The 18534-nt window shown below is 41.0% G+C and overlaps 2 protein-coding genes across 9 annotated transcripts in view; one reads left to right on the forward strand and one right to left on the reverse strand.

Moving 5' to 3' along the window:
* Window positions 1–22: 22 nt before the first annotated feature.
* Window positions 23–2905, reverse strand: taf11 (TAF11 RNA polymerase II, TATA box binding protein (TBP)-associated factor). Its single transcript, XM_080898004.1, has 6 exons — window positions 2652–2905; window positions 2287–2476; window positions 863–993; window positions 682–769; window positions 477–573; window positions 23–388 (listed from the first exon to the last, which is right to left on the reverse strand). The coding sequence occupies exons 2-6, from the start codon at window positions 2452–2454 to the stop codon at window positions 258–260; spliced, it is 615 nt and encodes a 204-aa protein (XP_080754130.1). The 5' UTR covers window positions 2455–2476; window positions 2652–2905; the 3' UTR covers window positions 23–257.
* Window positions 2906–3556: 651 nt separating this feature from the next.
* LOC308406772 (ankyrin repeat and SAM domain-containing protein 1A) overlaps window positions 3557–18534 on the forward strand; it is a 62074-nt gene continuing 47096 nt past the window's right edge. For 4 of the 8 annotated variants that reach the window (XM_080897978.1, XM_080897979.1, XM_080897980.1 and 1 more), the window contains exons 1-4: window positions 3557–4115; window positions 15705–15785; window positions 15982–16138; window positions 17007–17069. In XM_080897978.1, the coding sequence (XP_080754104.1) occupies window positions 3946–4115; window positions 15705–15785; window positions 15982–16138; window positions 17007–17069 (471 nt within the window). In that variant the 5' untranslated portion in view covers window positions 3557–3945. The remainder of the gene's footprint in view (window positions 4116–15704; window positions 15786–15981; window positions 16139–17006; window positions 17070–18534) is intronic. The other 4 variants (XM_080897982.1, XM_080897983.1, XM_080897984.1 and 1 more) reach the window with 3 other exon arrangements.

An 18534-nucleotide genomic window follows, 5' to 3' on the forward strand; every position in this document is an offset into this window, starting at 1 on the left:
ATAAAACCATCATTTCTCACTGTTTAGTTGCAACCAATTTAATGATGAGAAAAACGTTTACCCCGACTTTGAGGGGTGAATGACAACTCAGCTTTATTTAGCAGCTGCCTTGACTGCTCTTCAGGACTGCAGTCACTGCCTACTTGGCTGCAAGATGTGTTAAGTGGCTTCATGGTGAGTTTTCCATATGCTCTGCACCACTTATTAAATTACTGGCATTTATCCGTCATCCTCATACAATCTGCAGCTCAGGTGTGTCAGTGAAAGAGAATGTTCTTGTACTTTGTGTTGGGAATCTGATCTCTACTCTTCAGCCTCCTCACTGCTTCCCTCATGTGCTTGGGCTGAAGTGGTGGTGTGTCTCCCCACTTCTCACAAACATCCAGAGCTGTAAAGGCAAAGACACCTCATGAAACTATAATTCATACAACCTCGTAGTCTGGGTGACTTCGGTTTTCTTAAATCCTCCAACTAACCTTCCTCGACAATTTCCCCAGCAAAGACCTTTGCAATACCAGACATGGCAATAACAACATTCTGGGACACCGATGATCCTGTTATTGACTGGATGAGCTAGAATATTAAAATAAGAGACATCAAATCAATACAACATTTTCAGGGTTTTTTAATACTTCCTCTATTATTATTATTAAAAAAAACAAAACAAAAAAAAAACCTTACCCTTTTAATGGCAGCCTTCGGGAATGCAGAACGTCTGTACATTTCATAGCGATTCAGCTGCTCTTCAGAAAATGATGACACCAAAACTCTGAAAATGTTATGGAGTTATGGCGAATTTTCGCAAATTACATGATTTCAAGAATAAGAATGATGATCTGTGAGATTAAAAAGGTCATCTTACTGCATCTTCTGTATTTCATCTTCATCAACCTTGTGCCGCTTCTCCTTTTTCTTCTCAGGTTCCACTTTTAACCTTTTCAAAGGAGGCTGGCCAGAGGTTCCCTCTTCCTCATCTTCTCCCCCTGGTGTTTCCTATCCAGTGGAAGACAAAATTATTCAGAAATACTACAAAGACAGAGACACCACGGTGAAACCACATAACAAAAACACAAATGACAACCTAAAAATTCAAATCTGATCATTCAGGTTTTAGGATTTTTGTTGGTTTAAACTTTTTAGTATACATATGGTCAGTTAAATGATTTTTAATGTAACATTAATTTTACTGTAATACAATATTTATTTAAAATGGAACTGAAACAGTACATTTAAGTTTGTCAACCAACTGTCTAGGGTATTCTTGTTTTGGCTGCTCTCTTTAGGGGTTTCTTCAGTGGATCATCTGCCTGCATCTCATCCTGTTTTATTATACACCAAACTCGTATATGTCCTCCTTCACTACATTCATAAACCTCTCTGTGGTCTTCTTCTTTACCTTCTATCTGTCAGCTTCATCTTTAACATCCTTTGTCCAGTAAATCCACCATCCCTCCTCTGTAGGTATTAGAACCATCTCAGCCTTGATTCTCCAACTTTGTCTCCAAAATACTCAACCTGAGGTGACCCTCTGATATACTTATGTCTAGCCCTGTCCATACTGGTCCCTCCCAAAGAAAATCTTAGCATCCTTAAACTCCACCCCCTGTCTTTTTGTTACCCCCACTGTCTCCAAACAACACATCATTGCAGGTCTCATTACCATCGTGTAACCCTTCCACCCTTGCTGCTATCATTCTGGCATAAATGACCCCTGACAAGCGTCTTCACTCGCTCCACCATGGCTGCATTCCCTTGTTCACTTCCGTTTTGCACGGTTCATTGCTTTGGATGGCTGAGCCCATATATTTATAGACACACTCAGTACCTCAGCTCCTTACATCTTCACTTTTAAGCCTATCCCCCTTTCATTCAAGTACATATATTCTGTTTGCTTCTACTGACTTTGATTCCTCTTCTCTCCAACCACCTCTCTTCTATCTGCTCCCTACTTCTCTGCCACTCCTGCTTTATCGTGCTGTAACAGCAATCCTCCCTTGGCACCCAATCATTTCCTCTCTCTAGATCCACGGGTCATTTGTTACCATATTTCCATCTCTATCCTTAATCGCCCTAACCTTCTTCAAATACTTTCCATCTTGATTTCTCCATCTACCAGTCGATTCAAGTTCTTTTTCTCCTTCCTCACATACATCTCACTACAAGCCTATGCAGTGCGTCTAGCCTTCCAGTACTCCTGTTTACTTTCTTCATCGCCCTACTTATCCCACTTTTTCTTTTCTAACCTCTTTCTTGAATAACTTATGCAAATGACGCTCCGAAACTCACATGTTTATTTTCTTTAGGCTGATCTTGCGACGATGTCTCTAGGTTTTCATTTGCAGGTTTTTCTGTGGCTGAAGGATTTTCACTCTCCTCTGACTTCAGGTGCTCCTCGTCGGTAGGAGATGTCCTCTTAAGTGCATCATCACTCTTGATACGTGCAGGGTCTGCCATTTTACTAATTTCACTTTAGATTCTGCAAATATCAAAGAAGTTGATGAGATACTTACCCCAACTCTAAAAAGCTAGCTACAATTGGCTAAATTACTTAATTGTTTTAGCTAGCTAGCCCAGAAATTAGGTACATTAGTATTAATAGCAGTGTGTGGATAAAAACTTTACAAAAAACAAACAAACCAGTATGCACATACCCTGTACGCAGCTAGGCGTCAACAAAGCAGCGGCAACAGTCTGGCCGTCAATTTAAGCTAACGATAATTAGAAGCTAGCGGGGGCTAACACATGCCTGATTGATATAATATACCCCAGTACACAAAAGTATATTCTAATGAACGCAGTAGCTACGGATTATATAAATACGTAACCACCTACAGTAAGAGGTACGATGCATCAAATGGCTAATTTCCCTGGTAATGTTGCTAACACAGCATACGCATTTCCGTTTCCGTTTTGTACGAACTTTATTAACACCGCCTTCTGTGAAGCAACCAGCGAAGGACTATGGAAGTAACGTTCAGATGTTAGGAATAAACAGGTCATGTTCGTTCATTTGTTTGTTCGTTTCATTTTGCTTTGTCTTTTTGCCCCTTAATTACAGCGCAATATTCAGTGAATATTCAGGCTGCAAGTGGCTTCTGTCTGAAATAAATAAAGCATTATATATTCCTTGATTTTCTCTTGTTATTTCCCAGATTATCTACTTTCACTGGACAAAATGCTGTAAAACATTTATTAATTTGACCGGAATTAATACGATTAGAGTTGCCTAGCTGCTAATGTCAGGTAGTTCCATTGATAGTAAGAGTAATTCACAGTTATAGTTATTCATAAATATTTATTCTTAATTTGTGTTCTTCTTCTTCTTGTTATTATTATTGATATTATTACTAGTAGTATTATTTATACTTACAGCTACCAATCAGTAATTTATAAAGCGTTTAGTAAGTAATTAAGGGACTATATATGGACGTTTACTGTGGATACAAGAGGTCAGAGGCGAACAGATCTTAAAAGCACTGAATGGGTAAATCCTGCCTGTCTCTATTCAATGCGCCATCTTGCTTATATCCATCCACCTTCTGATTGAAGCAGTAAGGGCGGCGGTGATAGGGGGTATAAATGTGTGTGTGTGCGAATGCGTGTGCGTCTGAAGGGTTTCGGACTGGAGATGCATAAAGAAAGGGCAGTTTCGAGGAAGTGACGGACGACGCTCAGTGGTCTGGTCAGAGGAAGTTTGTTCGATGCGCCGTGCTGTTGAAAGAAACTTTTCACTCCAGTGAGCGCCAGAAGCACCCGTGGATCGGGTCGGACGGATCCGGCGGCGGAGGGAGCTTTTGTTTCCCCTTCACACTTAGCAGCACTGAGAAATAACTTGAGGTCGGGAGAAAGAGGGGCTCGCACAGGAATTTCACTCCCATAACCGACCCCCCTCCCCTTTTTCCTTCTTTTCCCCGCGCCTCCTTTGATTTCTTTCTGGGATCCGCGATGGGAAAGGAGCAGGAGCTTCTTGAAGCGGCGCGCACGGGAAACCTGGCTGCCGTGGAGAAGCTTTTATCCGGGAAGCGACAGTCCGCTGGCGGATCGTCTGGGACCGGTGGAAGCGGCAACAGCGGTGGCCACGGCGCCTCCTCTCATCCGCTCTCCAGTCTGCTCAGGTAATCTTGGGGAAAGCCGAGGCGAGGTGGCTCTGACTACATGGGAGACAGACAGCAGCTTTGCCCCTGGCGAATATTACCCAATCCTTTATTGTTACTGCAAGAAACGATGTTTCATGTTTGCATGCTTCCCTGCATTGTCAAACAATCGCAAGCCAAACCAGTGCAGCGCCCAAGCAGTGGCATGCTTCTTTGTTAGCCTACACCTCCTGTGTTACTGCCATTTCTACTGTAATGTGCACAAACAGCCTGAGAGGAAATTATGCAATTTAACTAAAGAAATCTGTAACGAATCGGCCCACGATTACGTTTAAAGAAACGAATTGCAGATGTGTCAGTAATTATAATGCTTACATAGAGTCTGGACGTGAACACAGTCACAGGTCTGGAGATGGAAAGTCTTCTCACAATTGGATTCTCATTGTTTAGCAAAATTATCTTATTATAAGGAAATCTTTGTCGTATGAAACCTTATTGACTATCCTCAGACTTGTGTGAACCAGGAATATGACTTTCTCTTTTTAGTAGTCACTGGAGGAAGTCCTCAGTGAGGTAAACATTTGATGTGGTTTGTCACATCTATTAAAGACCTACTCTGTATGGTTAGAAAGAGTTAGCTCTCCTTCCTCCTGCTCTCTCTGTCAGCCTTCAGTATTTATGAGGTCACTATTAAAAACTGAAAAAACAGCCCAGAGTTATATAAAGTAGCTATCATACTTGTCCACATTGTATTGTCTGCAATTGATAGTGACTGTGGACATAATCAGATTCAATTACCCAAAATCACACACTGGGTAAAGCTAAAAGATGTACTAAAGGGACAAGCCCTTAGTAGAAGTATACGATCCCTGTAAGGTTGTGCAGATGTTGAGAACATTAAAAAAAAAAAAATCAGATAAGGTATTTTTCATTTTGTGTTGTATGTTATCTGCATTATTGGCTCGCCACAGTTTGATTCTTGTTTTTCTCTCTGGTGACAGATCATGTTTGTTTGTTTTAATCATGAAGTTTCTGTGGTTTACACAGTGTGTTACACACAATATGAAAACCTGCAAAGAAAGAATTTAAAAGTCCTTTTGTTGAAAAAGAGTCGACTCTTTAAAATTATAAGGCTTATAGCTTTTCTAAATGCTGCCTCTCATACAACCTGCAGGTTGCCTGTCTGTGGTTAAGTGTATGTCAATCATATAAAATTGCTCCCTTGGGTTTCCCGGTAACAGCCGCCTTCCTCTGAGGGAGAAGTGTTAAGGCAAAGCTCGGGGTGATGCGCCACTGTGTTACTTCGTGGAGACTGCAAGATTTGCTTGAGATTATTACATTAAATTCTCCTAATTGGAAATCCAATTCAGAAATGTCATGCGGTGAAGGCTGACTCGTCTCATCCTCACTGCTCCGTGGGCGGACTGGCGAGTCCATTGTGTCATCTCATTTGTCTTGAGCAATCGGTGTTTGGCAATGGGATCTCTGGGAAATTATTGGCTAGGCTCGGGAGGAAATGAATAAATGAATAGGTGGTGTGTGTGGATCTAAAAAGCTTCTGGCTGGCGACACTTGAGAATACTGGACAGGCTCTTATAAGAATTTGCATGAGTGTTGACTATGACTGGCTGCTTTGGAGGGCTGTTTCTGTTCTGCATGACATTTGATTTAGTTTCCACAATGAAAATGTCAATACATCTAAGGGTATTACAGTGGATTGGTACAGTGGCACAGGCTGTGGGTTTGTATGTGCATGTTTTTTTTCCAACCCCCTTTTATCAAAATCTCTTTGCAACCCATTCATCATCCATTGTTAGAAAGTGCAGGCCTTTAATCCCGTCAGAGGAGATTTGATCTCTGGCTAAGACAGCTTTCTTTGGCGAATTTTCGCCTGTTCTGGTTGTGTCAGCTTGTACCTCCGCTTGATTCCATGTTCACTTCTACTTGTGTAATAACACTTTTCCTCACTTCAAGTTGCTTTTCAGGCTCAGTTATATGAGATGACATATAATGACAGTTATTGCTGTTGTCAGTTGCTGTTTGTATTTGACCTTGTACATTCAATATAGTGGAAAAACCTACTCGTTTATCGCAGAAAGAAACCACAGGCGATGCAGATGAGTGAGCTAATCAACTTTTGTCCCATTCCTTGGTGTTTGTGTGCGCGTGTGTGTGGGTGTGTGTGTACTCTGGAATGGAACGCATGTTACGACTTGCAGTGTTTTTGTGCGCAGGCTGTTGTACAGCTCTGCTCGGCTGAATGTCTGCTTTCCCAGGAGGCGGCATCCCAGCCGTTGCCATGGTACAGACACTGACCCCCGGCGTGTTTAACACCCCTGCCGCCCCAAACATTTGTTTCATGGTGCTCCATTAACACCGAAACGAGCTGGGAAGGGCTTCCTCAAGTAGTAAGATCACAGTGTAACCTTTTTAGTACTACAGCACAGCGGCGGCTACTCTATTTAAGTTACATTAATCTAATTTTAGGGCATATATTTACTTGTTTTTCCTCCATACTGTAGTTTTTACTAGAAGCCCTATGACCCTTTTTGAACCCAGAGGTATACAGGAAGAGACCAACACTAGTATTTCCTGGCCCAGGTCATCCAAACACAAGCAGCTGCAGCGGTTACACCGGAGGTAAGACAAGTCCCTGGCAGGGAAAGTGCTTGCCCACTGAGGGGAAATTAACGGAGGAATGCATGGAGTCCTGGACAGACGTTCTGAGAGCTTAGCCAGATGAGGGTTGGTCTCCCAGTTCCACAGCCGTGTCCTTTGTCCCACTGACAAAGCGTCAAATGGTGCTTTTCATATTCATTTCAGCCCAAAAAAGACCATTCTGGGGCTTTTCTATACTTTTTTTTTTTTTTTTTTTTTTAGTTTTACAAAGAAAATTGAGCTGTCATTTGGACTGAACTGGACCACCTATTAAGAGTTCTTATTTAGCCGTATGCGTCTGAAAGATGTTGACTGAAAGAAGTGGGGCTTTTTCAGTGTTTGGAGATAAACATCGGCTTAAGATATTCACGAAGGTCTCTTGAAATATAGTTTTCCTAAGGGATGTTTTTCTGCTTTCTGAATGCTCGCTAGGATCATCAGCTTTGATACTTGGTTAGCATTTTAAGAGGCTTGGGCAAAACTCCAGATCTTTCCATCCCATTACATCCACAATTTCTGGCTCATCCCAAGCAGACCCATGCTGTCAGGCTGCTGTCAGCCGAGAGAATATATGCTGCAGGAGAACTTGCACCTACTGTCCTTTTGAAAACACTATTTCCTCTAGCTTCTCTTTGTATTGCGACCAGTGTGCAAGTATGTGTGAAGATGGGTTGCAGGGATGACGTGTGTACAAAATGACGGGCTCACAGCGGGGTTTGGACACCCACTGTCCTTAGCTGTGCTTCAGAAAAGCTGGACTTTCTTCACAAAATGTCATTTTGAGACATTTTGCATGAAAGTCTGTGTTAAGAAGGTAGCGTCTACTTTTTCACAACCACAAAGAGCCTCAAATCATTTCCCGGTAGAAATCTGGGCCAGCAGCAGGCATGGCAGTTACATTTCATCCTGTGTTGACCTCTGAACTGAAAGAATTTGTAGCTGCTTCAACCCAGGAGGGAGCAGTGGTAGCTGGGAAATCTAACACCACCATGTTAGCATTCCAAGAGCATCTGAGTTTGGGATGCTCTGCTCTATGCATTATGTTTCCGGCTCGTGTTTGTGTAGCCTGAGAAAGCAGGCTGAAAGGCACTCAGTAGTGATGAATTCCACATATGTGTGAGAGGCGGGAGCAGAAGCCGACAAATACAGCATCCTTCCCATGCAGTATGTAGCCCTCCATATTTTAAACTAGTGCTGGTTGGCTAAAAATAGATTTCATCCAAGTGGGTCAAGGGGTTCTTCATTAGCTTTGTGGGGAAAAGGCTGCTTTGAACCAGTCTGAAATTAAAATATAATTAAGGGGGCCAAACATCTAGATGTTCAGAGACTTCCAAAAGATTTATTTTACTTTGAATATCAAATCAATAGCCCCAATTTGGGGCTATGGTTCAGCTGACATTACAGAGATTTATGTACAGCCCAGTGGAGTAATGGAAAAACATGTGGTCCTGAAACTCGTCTGGTTTCTGAGATAAAATGCTGTCATTTACACTTTCTATCTGCTCTTCCTGCATTAAAGAAACAGAAGTTGATATGACAGCTACACACAGACACCTACACTGACTCTTATGGTCATGTGTTTATGTGAACCGTATTTAACACCAGCTACTAAAAAAACGTTTAGTAGCAAATGGACAAATATAAACTAACGTTGATGAGCTTGCTATTTCTGTGTGTGTGTGCGTTTGTGTTTGTGTGTGCCCATTTTGACCAAATTTATAAGAAGAAACTTTCTTGTTGTGTGCAGGCCCACATGTGTTCACTGGCTACTTGCAGCCCCCCGCCCAGACCTTTTCATTTGCCTTGCCTTCTAGGCGGCGTCCTCTTTTATCTCACACTCTGCTGCTCTCAGCAGACTCAGCAGCCCACCTGCCGGGCCCACACCAACCTCTACTCCACCTCAAACTTAAAACATGTTGTACTTGTAGCCAGATTAATGACAGTGCCCCCAGTGTGTTGACACAGGAAACAAATTTGCCTCAGTCTTTCTTTCTTTTCTTTTTTTAAATTCCCCTTTGCTTTGGTCTTCCTGCAAAATGTAAGAAAGAAACTGAACAAAGTTCTCTGGAATGATTTAACCTGTGACTAGGCAGATTCACACCAGACTGTACCTGTGAAACGCAGAAATGCATCTACTTTCATATTCACACCCACAGATCACCACAAAGAAGGGGAGATTAGTGTCAGAGTCATTTTAAAAGTCATTGTGTCAAATTTAAAGAATGACCGTGCTGGCGAATTTCTTCTCAGCAAAACTGAGAATCTTAAATAACTCTAACTGGATTCTACAGAAAATCAATTTCAAGAATTGGCTTGTGTGCATAACAGAAAATAACTGCCTATCAATCCAACAAGATTTGAGCTGAAACTGAACATGAGCTTGTTCTTTCAAGCAAAAGGCTCAGCGGATGCCAGGGCAAACATTCAGATGTGTTTCATGTGCAGGAGCATCAGCTGTGAATCTGCGATTAAAAGTATTCTTGTTCCATCTCATTTTTTTTACGTCTACCTACCTCACCTCCAGCACTTTCCATGCAAGTCATCTTGATTATGCTGCCTCGCACTGGACTGCTCTGATCATAGTGGGCATATGACATATATTCACACCTCCTGCTGTAACACAGTTGCACTGTGAAGTGCTCAGTGTGGTGTATTTATGAGGCATGAAGTCTTAATCAGGCTTCATCAAGACTGTGTCGCCTGGTGAGCTGCTGCATGTCTGTCACACAGTTTGAAGCGTTTCAGACTCTGGTAGCACTAAAACAAGATCAATACTGTTCGCGAGCCTCGTTGAAATGTTTACGTCACAGTTAGGATTTCTGAAATGAATGAGACTGTTCATTTATTTAACTAATTTCAAAGACCTCTTGCCTCAAGAATTCTTTTTGAAGCACTTTAATCAAAGTGGGCGATCAGTGGGTCCTCCACTTTGATCCAAGCTAAAATATCTCAGCAGCAACTATGTGGCTTGCCTTGAAATTATGGTCAACCCTAGTCCCCAGAGGATACAACCACAATTGGAACCACAAGGCTTTCATTTGTGGTTCAGAGTAATGTCTGCTGACAACTATTGTAGCGATTGTTATGATATCTCGTAGAGACATTTGAGTCCCCCTCAGGATTCCCTGTAATAACTCAGGTGATCTCTTAACCTGTCGCATAACACTGTTCTCACTGGGATATTTCTGCTAGCTTGAGATGTATAATGTCTACGCCCTAATCACCAAAGCAGGGAGCATTGTGTATCTTCACTGATGAATTTTGCCATAGTCATTTAGCTAACAATAATGTACCTAAACACAGTGTCACACAGCTGTTGGGCATGAATAAAATTCTATTTGATACCTAATACAACATGAGCTCACTATGAGTTCTAGAAAAGCTTCTCCATAAATGGTCAAAACGATAAACCACATGACCAAGAAGTTCTCTTTATCAGTAGCTTTAAGACTTGTTAGTCACAGACTTGTTGAAGCCGTGCCATACTTGTGTCATGCATTTGAAATTTAGTTGCCTAATACGTTTCCCTGTGCCAACTAACTCGTTATACTGCTTTGTAGCTATAAACACGCTCTCCTGTAATTTCACCTGTAACAATGTGTATGATGAGCACGTACTGCTTAATTACAGTCATAGCTCTTCGGTCCTAACATCAATTAGATGTTTTCATCTTAACAGTCTTTTTTTTCTTCTTTGTTTATCAAGTCAGTGAGTGTAGTACTCAGCAGGCATAGGGAACTCTGGCCAGTGCTTCAGCCTCTGCTGAGGAGAAGATGTTCGAGTAGACTATTTGGCAGCAGGGCATCTGGTTGTAGCACCTGGCAGCAGTATGCATAATTAAGCCCAATTTCCCTGACGGTGGGCGACATGTGCCAGTCACTGCTGGGCTCACTGCCCTGGCCTAGACTAATCCCTGGCAGTGTGGTTACACTGCTAATAGGCTGGAGGGCAAATCTGTTTATTTGACACTGGGTTCACACACACCTGGGTTCTTATTTGCTTAAACCTACTACTGCATTTTGCCTTGCTCTTTCCCGGGGCTCAATGAATAAACATTTACATGCACTGTATGTCATTTTTACCACCGATGCACTCTCAGTTTAAAAATTAGATATTTGATTATATTTTGCTGGATTATCGTGTTTGTTATGTTTAACTCCAAACTAATAAAAATCCTTAGAGTATCTGACATGACTCTGGCAGAAATCATGTTCACAGATGAAATAATGTGCTAAAACTGTCATTTACATCACACTGTTTGTTAATAATAAAAGAGCTACACGTAATGTTAGCTAATGTAGATGTGTGCAAACGAATGCAGCTTTACTGTAAATGACATGAGTTCACTGGCCCAAGATGATGTAAGCTTATGGGAATGTTGATCAAATAATGATAAAGTGCTGAGGTTTTTATTATACCTGCAGTGCCATGATTTTGCATTTTGCATATTTCTGATACTTAGACAAAGATAACCCGATAAATTAAGATTTTATTCATTAAAGGAACTTCCTTTTTCCTCATAGTCAACTAATTGCCCCCTAAACGTATTGCTTGTTGTACCAACTGTTGCACAAACTTACAGCCAGACATTTTCCTTCTGGATTTTCTGGCAGAGAGCAGAATTCATGGTTCCATCAATTACAGCAAGTTGTCCCAATTCTGAAGCAGCAAAGCAGTTCCAGACCATCACACTACCACCTCCACGTTTGACTGTTGGTATGACGTTCTCTTAATGAAATACTGTATTTTTCCTGATATGTAACAGTCAGACTTTTTCATCAGTCCACAGAATATTTTCCCAAAAGTCACGGGCATCATCAAAATGTGTTTTGGCAAATGTAATACAAGCCTTTGTGGGTTTTTTAGGGGGATTTTTTTTGTTTTTTTTGGTCAGCAGTTGATTTCACCTTAGATGCCATTTGTGTCTCTTTCTTATTGTTGAATCATGACCTCTAACCTTAAGTGAGGCGAGTAAGGCCTGATTTTAGATTTAGATTTTATTCCAGCTTCTGTTCTGACTTCCTGGATGAGTTGTTGATGCACTCTTGGTAGGCTGACCACTCCTGGGAAGGTTTACCAGTATTCATATTTTCTCCATTTGTGCGTAATGGCTCTCAACGTGTTTCCTTGGAGTCCCAAACCTTTTCCAGACTGATATCAGTCACTTTGTTTCTCATTTGTTCCCAAGTTTCTTTTTCTCGTGGCATGATGTGTTGCCTTTAGTCTACTTGACTTCACAGGCTCTATTTAAGTGACTTCCTCCTTTAATGGGTCTGGCAGTAATCAGGTCTGGGTGTGGCTAATAAACTTGAACTCAGCTTTCCAAAAAAATGTAGTTGATCACACTTAATTCATGATTTAACCAGGAGGAGCAAAATAGTTTTCCACACAGGGCCAGGTAGGGTTGAATAGCTTTTTTCCTTTTAATATATGGAATTACCATTTAAAAGCTGAATTTTGTATTTACTTGGGTTCTCTTTGTTGAATATTAGAATTTGTTTATATAAAGTGTGACAAATATGCAGAAGAACTAAGAAATGAGAAAGGGGTGTGATCAGTCTGCTATTCATTGCTGACTAGCTTTAGATGAGTCAGCAACCCATACGGCCTTTGTACCCGACACCCACCATTAGGTAGCAAATTTAGTCATAGGGTTTCCCAGCCCATCTATCAGTGGCTAAAACAATTATATTCAGATACCTTGATTTTAATATTGTTTGAACATTTTGAGATGTTTGATGCTCTAGTCTCCGTTTTAATTTGTATACTGCCTGCTGTTTAAACATTTTAAGCAAGAAATATTGTAAACAGTGGGACTAAAATGGGATTTTACTTGCTTCTATTACTGGGTTTATTGAATATGGATAAAACTGCAATACAGACTTGATTTATTTTCCGTGTATTCAACATGATTTAATTTCAAGACTGAAAATCATACTTCAGTGAGATAAATTGGTCTAAATAAATAATACATCAGTGACTTTTGGACTTGAGGGAAAGAAAAGTTTATTATTAAGCCTAAATATTCAGTATATATGACTAATATAATATTGTTAAACCAATAAAATAAAGACGGTAAAAATAAAAGATGGAAAATGCTCTTATCCATCCTCATCTCTTCGTAGCCAGGCTTTGTACAAAACAGAATTACAGTCCTCCAGAATCTCTTTCAAACTTAGGCCTCATCCTGCTGATATTCCCTCAGGCAAATTAAGGATTAGCTCAGCCTTTCAAACAGGAATTCCTCAGTCAGTTCCCATGAATATGCCCCCTCCCAAACCAAATCAGCTCTGTTTTGACCATTGCACAGCTATGGGCCTAAGCCCCATCCCTCAGTTAGGTTGGTTGTGAGCCGTAGTAAGAGGATGAAGTGGATTGTCGAGCACCACTCTGACTCATGCCCTTGAGTACCACGCTGCCAAAATGCTCAGAGGACGTAACACTTGTACTGCGCTTAAAGCTGCTGCTGCAGGCACCTCTGTTAATAGCAAACTGAAATACTGTGACAGTGAGAAAATGTAATGAGCTGACATCTTCATTCCCTCTGCGTGGAGGTGATTTTGATAGGATTAATGCTATATCCCTGATTAAAAGTGAAATATTGCGGCAGTAGAATAATACGTGCTCCTGTTTGTTTTTGTTTTGTTTTGTTTTTTTATGTTTGGGGTCATGAGGATGATGTGAAACACTGTTTGTTTCTGTGTGGTATTTTTAGATTTCCCCTCTTTTTCTAGTGGCAATAACACAACAGAGATTCATGACAGATGAGGAAGACCAATATGTAAACACAACCTAAAAATACAGACTTAAAGGTTATGACTTAAAATGTGAAAGGGAAATCTTGCAGTATGTCTTATGATACAGCTGACTTCTGTCTTGCACAATGTTTCTTTCTGGAAGATTGTCAAAATTCTGGATGTGGATATACTACAGGATACATAAAAGTGCACAGTAAACTGTTGCCTTTACTTGTGTAAGACAATGGCTGCACCAAAATCAAAGGTGCATGATCTTGCATCTCTCCTACTTTTTTTTTTTTTTTTTTTTTTTTTTTTCTGCCCTGTGGCACATTTTGTTTAATTCTCCAGTTGTAGTCACTGCTCCGTTCATGTTTATGTTCATTTGTATATGGGATTTCTGCTTTAAGCAGTTATATAACTCTTTATCTAGGACAGCAACTAGCGGTCTGTTTCAGTCTCCCTTTTGATGTGTTCAGTGGACAAGCAAAGGACAGTGTTGCTGTTCTCTCTACTGCACATTTGGTTACTTTTAAAAGACAGGAAGTGAATTTGTGTGTGTGTGTGTGTGTGTGTGTGTGTGTGTGTGTGTGTGCGTGAAAAGTTGACATAATCATAGCTCACATATTTTCCACTCTCTAACAGAATTTTATCTGTCCCTAACATTTCTTGCCACATGTTCCCACTAGTCTTTCCTCCTGGCACTGCTTTTGATATCCCACTTCACGCGTGCTGCCTGACTAGTTGGGATGACACCCAGAAAACCTGCTGCAAGAAATAAACGGCTTAGGCTGTTATGAGTTGTAGAGTGGCGCGTCTCTGCGCGTCCATGCTCTGTCAGGTCCATTGTTCTGCAGGCTACAGAGCCTTCCAAGACACTTATTTAATGAGACGGCTCTGACTGTGTAATTGCAGGCTGTTCTCAGAGCTATTATGGGAGATGTATTTTAAGGGGGCAAAACAGCCATTACTGCGGCAAAAACGAGCCGTGAATGTGGAGCAAAGTCACACTCTGTCAGTGGCGTTGATATAAGGGTGAGCATCCACTGCCACGCTGTCTACACACTGATTATGTTACAGATCAATCTTCAGTGTATCTTTAAATGTGTTTGACTCCCAGACCGTGTGTTTAAATGAGTTTTTACATTGTAAAGAGTTGGAAATGCACTGTGCTGCTGCTATTCTTTTGCCCGGTTCTCTCCAGGCTTCATTCATAGAAGTTACTTGCTTGCTAGCATCAAAATTCCTACCAGTAATAATTTATGAAGCTATCCAGCTGTCAAGGCAGTATTTTGCATTTCAGACATCTTTCCCAGAATATCTGAAAAACCAAATAAATTTTGAAAAATTCTCATCTCTTTTTAAACAAATCTTCTTAAATTTATGATTCTCTGTGAGGCCCAGCTGTTTTGCTCCAATTCTCTTTCAGTATGCCAGATGACTCTGGTCTCACATATTTGGTTCACTAGTGCTGGGATTTCCTAGTCACATGATTTATTTAGGATGTTTTAAGGTCTTTCAGAGAGCCTCACTATCCCGTCCTGGCACTCTCTCTCTTTTAGCTCTTGAAATTACTCCCACTACTCAGTCTTTACCACCGCTCCTGTCATCATTCTCCTCCCTCCTCCCCACAGTGCTCTTTGCAAATTAAAAGAAACAAACCAATCTAAGCTGACAGCTGAGTTCAGCTCAAATAAATGAAAGGCCAGCAGTAGTTTAGCTCTCTGTCTTACACTTTACCCCATCGGTGCCTTTTGGCTCCATCCCAAAGCTTTGTTTATTGTTAGTTAGATTACATAACAAAAGCCTATTCTACATCAGGACCTCGGCCAGAATAATCAGGCTTTGGTTGCACAGACTTATTGTAGATGAGCTCATCTCAGTGGCTTCCTACTGCTGGCAGTACTTTTTATTTATTAATTTTTTTTCTCTTTTTCTGTATTCCTAGTTTGATGGGGCTTTTGGCCCAGTGCTTCCTCATTCCTGACATCTCCTATCTTTATAAAGAATAGGAGAGAACATGAAGGTTTGCCACCACCTTAAAGTAGATGTAGCCGTGAGAGACTGGAGCCGTGAGATAGCAATCAGAACAGCAACAGTCACACCTGTGGATAGACTTTACAGAGGGATGGGCAATGTTTGTTTGGTGTAGGGTATGGTATTCCTGTTGTGTATTGCCTGTTATGGAAAACTGACAATCCTTTCTGCTTTTCAGTATCTGGAGAGGCCCCAATGTGAATTGCGTGGACAGCACTGGATACACCCCTCTTCACCACGCAGCCCTTAATGGACACAGGTAGATTAGCGATCACCGTTTGGAATTCGGGAATACGTCTGTTTATGCTCTGAAATTTAATGCAGTCTGGCCTGGCAGACCATTGTACAACGGGGAAGCTGAATCTATTGATTGACTGTTTACTAAGGCTCTGAGTATTTATTAATGTCGTTTTTATTGTTGGCTTTTTCTGACCTATCTCTTTATTCGTCTACAGCGAGGTGGTGGAGGTGCTGCTAAGAAACGAGGCTCTGACTAACATCGCAGACAACAAGGGCTGCTATCCTCTCCATCTGGCTGCGTGGAAGGGAGACGAGCATATCGTAAAGCTTCTCATTCACCAAGGACCTTCACACCCCAAACTCAACGAGCAGGTCTGCCCGTGCACTTAGTCATCTATGTTAATGTGCATGTGTCAACGTTGGTCACTCTTACACTTCTGGTTTTGCTTGTACGTTCCCCATGCAGTACATGCAAGGGAAAACCGTATTGAAATGATGTCACTTTTCAATATGTGTGTCTGCAGCAGACCCATAAAGGCCTAATGGAAGCTTGCTAGCTCTCTTTTACGCTAATGATTCTTTCCTTTTCAGCACATTTGGTCTCTGGTAGTGTCAAGATGACCTTTCTGATGGTTTAAACATCAACTATACGACGTTTATCCTTTTCTAAATAGACTAAAGTGGACATTTTTGCAATAAGAGTCATATAGAGATAGTAAAAGTCTAGTGCAGCATGGCATGTATTTGAATAAGATGAACGTTAAAAAGACTGATGAGAGTACATGAACTCCAGTGCATCTTGAGCCTCAACTTCTCCTTTGATAATGTGATACTTGAAGTGCTTTGACAGCTTGCTAGAGTGAAAAGTGCTTGTTTCCTCTAACCATTTTAACTGTTTTAACTCCTACATTTGATATTTTATTTGGTTGCTTACTGCACAGATAGCTTCCAGACTGAAACCATCCCTGGCCTATCCTATTTGAGATGAGGAGAAATGACCCATAATGAGCTTTGCAAACCTAGTCAGAAACATTCGGTCAAACAAACATTCGTCTGTAACCACAAAGTCACTCAGAAATATCTTGGTTTCATTGTGTGTCATTTCTCCCTGCCTGTTCATGACATCTAAATGTTTTTCTTCTCCTTTTTATTTAGTTTGGCTCATTTGTGACCATCACTCATTTGTTCATTGCTTGTCTGAACCAAAACCATCGACCTATCTTCTGTTCCTCCCTCCCAGAGCTCTGTAGACCATAAAGAGTTCAAACGCTGTGGGCCCTTTGACCCCTATATTAATGCCAAGGTGTGTACACAGTGCTGCCAAAACTTTTCCTTTAAACCTCCTTCTTTGCTTTAATGCTGTGTTGGCTTTCTGTGCTTGGGTGTGTTTGTCGCCGTTGCTTGTGGGGTCACTCTGCTGTAGAGATATGGGGAGGCTTTTAATTTCGCTGCTATCAGTCAATCTCTGCTCTCATGCTTTCTCCACATGTTGTGCTCTCCAGTTATATTGAGATGTTATGTTTACCACGGGGGATTCTGTTGTACTAGCCTCTTGATCATGATTGTGAATACATAAGGTGTTGTATTAAAATGCCCTTGAAAGTTTAGTAAATGACTGTCTTCCAGGGGACGCTGTAGGTCATTTGAGTCTTTTTCCAGTGGGTAAGAAAAACCTGATTTAAGTACCGTAAAGTTGTTGGCAACACAGAGTCAGCTGTAGAGGATTATACTGGAAGGATACGCACACCACACCATCAATTAAGCTATTATAATCATTACGGTATTACTCCAATCTTTCAAAGGCTGAAAGTTGTATGAGATAAAGAAGGTCTTCTGTGAAATCTTCCACTGGCTTTCGATGGATTAGCACAAATTACGGTTTTCATGGTTCCCAGACAATAAAGTACGATGACTTTTTTTCCTAAGGGGCCAACATGAGATTGAGATTTTTGTTGTCAGAGATAAATGTCTTAACAGATGGAAGATAGCAACACTGGTTACAGGGATTTTTATCTCCTTGAAGAGGAACAGAAACTTTGATCCCTGTGTGTTTTTTGTTTGCGTTTTTGTTTTTTAATCCATTGCCGCCGTGAAGCAATAATTTTCTGTTTCATTTTATGATCGGATAACGGAAAAACAAACTGCAGTATTTTGTGTGTAATGCTAATCAGCTGGAATTAGCATTATAGCATGCTGAATTAAATGCTTTTACATGACAGATGTGGAAAAAGTACATTGACTATATAAGAATGAATATAATCCATCCGTGTTGATGTATAAATTGACTGTTACTGAAATGAATTCACCTGGGAAGATTGAATCAAATCACTTGACATGTCAAAACTACAGTATATTTTAATCTGCTGTTAATACATTTCACGAAGGATAGACACATACTAGTCTTTTATGTACAGATCATAGGTAACAGAGATTCATGTGAAGTAACTACTTGCTGTAGTACCTGCTATATTCCACCAGGCGCAACCCTATAGCATTCAGCTACCCAGAGAAGCCCCAGTCACAGCCTTTCTATGTGTGTGCAGAGTGCTCAGCTGGCAGTGTCATCCTCACAGTTAGTGCAGTGTACAGGGTGAACATGCTGGTCGCTCCATGATTTGATTTTCTGCAGGCAGGCAGTAGATAAAGCTGCACACTATTTTAGTACATTGTCACGTTTCCCCTGGACTAATCTTCTTAGCATTTGGATGGGAAGGCTGGCTTTCTTTAGTGCTGATATACAGTACATCAGAGCATGTATTCTGTGCATT

The sequence above is a fragment of the Rhamphochromis sp. 'chilingali' genome (assembly GCF_963969265.1).
Source record: "Rhamphochromis sp. 'chilingali' genome assembly, chromosome: 12".
NCBI classification, from domain to species: Eukaryota; Metazoa; Chordata; class Actinopteri; order Cichliformes; family Cichlidae; genus Rhamphochromis; species Rhamphochromis sp. 'chilingali'.